The sequence below is a fragment of the Scomber scombrus genome, chromosome 6, assembly GCF_963691925.1.
Source record: "Scomber scombrus chromosome 6, fScoSco1.1, whole genome shotgun sequence".
NCBI classification, from domain to species: Eukaryota; Metazoa; Chordata; class Actinopteri; order Scombriformes; family Scombridae; genus Scomber; species Scomber scombrus.
Window position 1 is genome coordinate 12484701 of NC_084975.1, and position 6000 is coordinate 12490700.

General features: G+C 44.9%; 1 protein-coding gene across 1 annotated transcript in view; it reads right to left on the reverse strand.

Moving 5' to 3' along the window:
• Nucleotides 1-4905, reverse strand: part of LOC133982107 (serine/threonine-protein kinase BRSK2) — a 163082-nt gene extending 158177 nt beyond the window's left edge. Inside the window, exon 1 of the mRNA XM_062421029.1 lies at nucleotides 4812-4905. Coding sequence (XP_062277013.1) covers nucleotides 4812-4905 — 94 coding nt within the window. The remainder of the gene's footprint in view (nucleotides 1-4811) is intronic.
• Between the last annotated feature and the right edge of the window lie 1095 nt (nucleotides 4906-6000).

A 6000-nucleotide genomic window follows, 5' to 3' on the forward strand; every position in this document is an offset into this window, starting at 1 on the left:
TATAACCTCAGCCAAAGTCGTAGACAGTGAAAAGGCTGCAGGGTAAGTCCTGGTTCGATTTACTCAAGGAATAGTTTCTGTGTTTGTACCTTTAGCCCTGCCTAGAAAACACTGTAACGCTGATGCCACACACATGCATACACACAGGAAGGCACATATTCATACAAGCTCACAAATAGACAACATATGTATCAACAGAGGCAGACACACACACACACACACACACACACATACACCAGCCTCCCACCATTTAGGATACATGTCAGGGCTGAGGGAGCAGGGCTTTGGCTTTAGCCAGACAGTCAAACAGCTGAGACCATGAAGGCTTGGCTTCCTTCTCCACAGCTCTGATTCAGCTTGCTAACACAGGGTATTACCCAGCTGGGAACAGCACAGCACAGCTGCTGGGTCAGGGCTTCTCTGACCTGAATCTCTGAAGAAGTCCACCGAAACATGGGGTCTATCATCGTAGCCTTTCATTTATTTCCCTCACTCGCCAATTTAAGGTCAGAGTCTGCAACTTTTTCTAGGCAATCTTATGAACACAGGGGGAGATAGACACCTGTGTTTGAGCTCAACATGGGTATCAAGATTATTTTAATGGCAACAGGTCATCAAGAGTTTGAGCACCTGCACTGCTCCCAAGCAGCACACAAAATACATTTAGTTTTTTGAAGATTTGCCAAGTGGTTTTTCCATTGACAGCATCAACGGGGCATACCCTCCTCACTTGTCATCATCAGGAATATCATGTGCTGTGAAACAGTATGGATCTCTTCCACCAGACAGGAAATCTTTCGGAGCACCCATTGATCTGAATCAAGCATCCCCAGCTCACCAGCTATCAATCAACGTCGAATTAATGGATTTACATTACCGTGCAATCGGCCAGATTCCCAGAATGGTCTAGTTAATGTGTCCATGTGTTTGCAAGTGTAAATAAATAAAAAGATAGACAAATTGGAGCTTTTCTTCCTCTCTCTCATACCCAAAGACAACCATACGGTGCAACAGTGAAACCCACAGTGAGAGTTAGAAACTGGCCAGCCTTTTACTGACATGAAGACAGCAGAAACAGCTGGTTATCGCTTAAATGCTTTGTAAGTAAGGTGAACCCAGAACAAGAACTCTCCAGCAGATAGACAGAAACAGAGAGGGAAAAACAGAGCATGAGTGAGCGAGACACAACATCACAGGCACTGTTTTTGTTAGATGTACAGTCAATATGAGAGACCCTGAAGCACCGATGATTTCGCTCTCTTAACGTCAATCAAAGAATCAAGGAGCCTACACACCAACCTCCAACTCTTAGCCTGTCAATATCCAAGTCTTGCAAAAACAGGGACTTACACTGGATTAACAGGCAGTGTTTTTCAGACAATAGGCCTCTATTCCACTAATCAACAGCCTTCAGGAACAAAGTAAAGGCAAAGCATGGCAGTGTTTTCTGACGCATTAGGGAACAGAGTGGTGATTCAGCCCGTCTTAAGTCAGTGCACTGGCAAAAACACAAATCCACAATCTTCAGCTTTGTGAAACAAAGCTTCAAGAATCTGAAATACAAGAAGGCTGTTACTGTACTCCAAAGCCTGCTGTGATGAAGATCTCTGAGGGGAGTTCTAAATTTTAACAACCTCAGTTGTCAACATACCATAGCCTTGTGACATTAGTACTCCAACAAGGCCAATATTGGAAGTTATACAACCTAATACATCCATGCAACTGAGTGTGCATGGGGCTGATTCAGTGTTTTTAATAGAAAAGTGGATGATTGGCAATTTCAAAGTAGGCCAGTGCAAGAGGAACCTGCTAGAAGTCACACACACACAAAGACTCAGCTATTGACACCATATACACTACAGGACCATCTCACAGACAAAATGCCCTGGCCAGATTCTGTCACTCAAGCACAACAACTCCATTGCTGGCTTGAAAATGGCCTCCATGCTTCCGTGGCTTCAACCCCAATCAGTAACCAGCCATGCAGACACACCATATCTATAATCGGCATGAGGACCCAATGTACACCTGACAAAGTCTGCAGAAACTGAAGGGAAAACCGATAAAACTAAAGGAAAACAAGTGGAGAGAGATATGGGGCATATCAAAGACAGACAGAAAAGTCTGGTGTACACTGAGCAAATACTTTTCTCAAACTGTTCTGATGCATCCTATTTTATCCTACTGAACAGTGCATGTAGCCTGTGAAATCATCTAACATGGAGGTGCTAAGCCAGAGTTGGCCTGCCCATGCTACCTTTGGGCCACGTGAGTGCGTGAGTGAGAGGCAAGCGGACTTTGGCTGTGTAGGGGATTAGATCAGGAAGCCAAACCAGAACCACTGTAGTGGCCATGTGTGTGTGTCAGGACAGAGTCTAATCACTTAATGAACAGAACAGCACCACCCCTCTGAGCAGGACAGCCAGATCAACCAGAGGACTTCCGCTTTCTCCCTGCTAATAATACCAACCAATCACAGCCTGGGAGAGCACGTTGGGGATTTAGCCTATTGGGCCCTCACAGTTGCCAGGCCAACCCTTTCCGTGGGGCCTGGGAAAGAGATCTGACAGATTAACGAATGGTTAATGGACGAATGGGATATTATGCACGTCATTAATCTGAATAGGTTTGGCATGGACTAGCTACGCAGACGCCAGTAACCAAATGATTTTTCTAACACGGAACACACACATAATGATGGGTCCTGTTATTTCAGCACATTGGAAACATGGAAATGTAATTGAAATTCCAGGCCAACAGAATTCAATATGAATATGTGTTATTTAATCAGAGCTGTCAAAGTGAAACACTCCAGTCCTCCAAATGAAATACCAATGCAGTCTGACATGTGAGCGAGGGACCAAGGACACTTGACATAACGTATGAATCAATCTGACCTGTAGCTTATGTATGCTTCATTGTGTATAAGCCTAGCTAGACAAAATGCATGAAAATCTGCCCCAGCACTCACATAAATACATCATGAGCCATGGATGATCTCAGCAACACCATATCATTAAATGTCTGTACCCAGCAGACCATAGTGCCACCACCATAAACAGCCATTAGACACTCCTGAGAGCAAACTGAAAGAAAGCTGAGCCTGTCTGTGAGTGAGAGATCCTCCTGTAAGCACAAATGATAACATATGAGTAGAAGAGGAGAGGGACAAGAGCCAATGTGTTTTTAATGCTGCATTTGTTATTAATCTGTTATGAGAGAACCAACTGGAACAGTCATTTCCATTGTTAGATCCCATTACTACACTCATCACACTGCAGATATGGCAGATATCTTGCATTACAAGTGGAACTAAATTGCCTACGGGTGCAACATGGTTTGGAAACATATGCATTTAAAATTGCTTGTACTGCCCTACAGTCAAAGAGGGGCATCAGCTATGAAGGCATTCATACACTGACACCATGGGAAGACACAAAAATATGTCCCATTAATGAACACAGAGGGCTGGCCAGGTGAATGAATTGACCAGGAGAAAATTTCAAGAAAGCATACTGTCTGAGAGAACACACAAAAACATTTACACGCACACACGGCTGCCCAGCATGACCAGCTGGACCGGGTAGGGGAAGTAACGCCTATTGTAGCCGTTTTAGACAACAGATGGGAGTAAAATCTCTCAACAGGAGAGAGGAGAGGAGAGGAGGGAAAATCTCTCTCTCTCTCTCTCTCTCTCTCTCTCTCTCTCTCTCTCTCTCTCTCTCTCTCTCTCTCTCTCTCTCTCTCTCTCTCTCTCTCTCTCTCTCTCTCTCTCTCTCTCTCTCTCTCTCTCTCTCTCTCTCTCTTTAAGGGTGGCAAGCTCTCAGTGCATGCTGCATCACTCCTGCCAGCTCTGCCTACACAGGGCTGTGCCTGCCTCCCCTTTCACATGGCTCCACTGGCTGCATGTATTTGCCTGCAGAAGATTGTCACTGCCCAGTTACAACAGGACTGAAGTACTACACCATTCACTCATACACAAACCAGCATGCAAACATCACCTAAAATAGCATACAATATTATGGAACGGAGTCCATCAATTGATTTAACCATCAATTGTATATGTGTCATGCAACTTTAACAAACTGCAGTGTCATTGCTGTTTATACTGAGATACAGCATGTGCTCCTGATTCAGGAAGCCCAATTACATCCCTTGGGATATATGAATATAGAGTAGATCAGTGTAGCTCTTATTTCCCAGCTCTGCTCATGGCGTAATCTGTCAAGGTGGGACCTTCTCCATATCTGAGGAAACCCACATATTGCAGAGCCAACACTCAGAGCCTATAAGAGAAACGCCTGCTTGCTTGCCTGCCTGCCTGCGGAACTAAGAATAGATCAATGTATCAGGCAAATCGGGATTAACGGCGTTGTGCTCCAATCACAGGACACACACATGTACACACAGGAGAGTCGGGACACAAAAAGTTCATTTTCATAGACCATCACATTGTCATCGTTTTTTATGTTGGACGGTCTCCACGCTGCTCTGGTGCTGGAAACACACACACACACAGAGACACACACACACCCAGTCCAACGCCAACGCACAGCCAACAAACCAATGTAAAGCAACATCACCTAAAATCCCCCCTGTCCCATTGCGTGAACAATGATTATGTCAGCTCACCGGCGAAATAACAACCCCTGAAAATTGCCCCACCAGGCTGGGCAGGTGTTTGTAACTAAACGGTTAGTTATTTATCACCTGCAGACACCCAGCCGTTCAAATTTCAACTCGCTGCGGAGCGCTCCGAAAATAAATTGTGCAATTTAAGAGGATGCAGCGAGCAAGCTGTCCCAACTAACCTGTCTGTCCTTTCCCGAGCGTCTTCTCCAAACGGTAAGGTCCCACATAATTGGCATGTTGGGCACCGCTGTTGTCTTTAACGGACGATGACATGTCGAATCTGTGTGAAAATCAGATACTTTATGATGAAGCGCAGACAATTAAACACTCCTCGCTGGAGGTCCAAGCCGCAGTTGTCTTTCGGTTTTTACTCCACAGCCTCTTCTCTTCCTCTCACTCTTTCTCTGTAGCTTTTTCGGTCTCTGCTCCTACCTCACCCGCTGTTTGAGGAGGTGAGGTTCTCTCTATCTCTCCTCTTTTTCTCCTATAGCTGCAGACCAGCCGCAAGTGCCTTGAATATCATTGTCGGTGGAGGCTGCACTGCCGCTGTGCGTCTGTGGGAGGTGCTGCGGAGCCGTCGCAAGTGATTGACAGCGAAATCAGCCAACCAGAGAGCCGGACGCCCTCTATGCTGCCGCCCACTTTCTTGTTGCTGGAGTTGCAGGTTGTAACCCCGACTTTAGATCCACATAAACTTTATGAATTTATTTATTTATGAGACATATTCAAATGATCTGCTGTTTTTCCACAAGAATTGTTAAATGAACTTAACATTATTTAAAAATCTCAATAGGCAAATATTTGTTTCAAAAGTTCAAAATCTAGACATAAGATGTCTTCTACTTCAGTGACATCCATTTTCATCCATTGTGGTGGTGCAAATTCCCAAACAAATGTTCAATTAATTAAATTACAAAAACCAATTGCCATGCAGTGGACCTGAGGGGCGCTTTACGCAGTTGGTAATCCGGTCATGAGGACAATAAAAACCGAGCTGAACAGAACTGTTGAAGCCAAGCCATCAATATTCCAAGTACCATCTCTCACCAGAAAGTGTTACTGCATTCATAAATATTCATACTGACTTTATTTACTGAGGTGCTATTATTGCAGCCAAGGAGAATCAGTACCACAGTGTAGGAGAGTTTCTAGTCTCATCCCCCTGTCGTCTTTTTTTTTCATGTCCTTTCCCAGTGCTCTCCTCTTTTTTTACCCCTCTATCAAACACACATGCAGTATACACATGCACTAACACAGCCACACAGTGATTGTGTGTGTGTGCAGCAGGGGGAGAGTGTGTTGGCCCTCTGATTCATTTCACACCCCACTGGTCTGAGACCTGTGACTGTGGCTCTGGCCTCTGTCTGC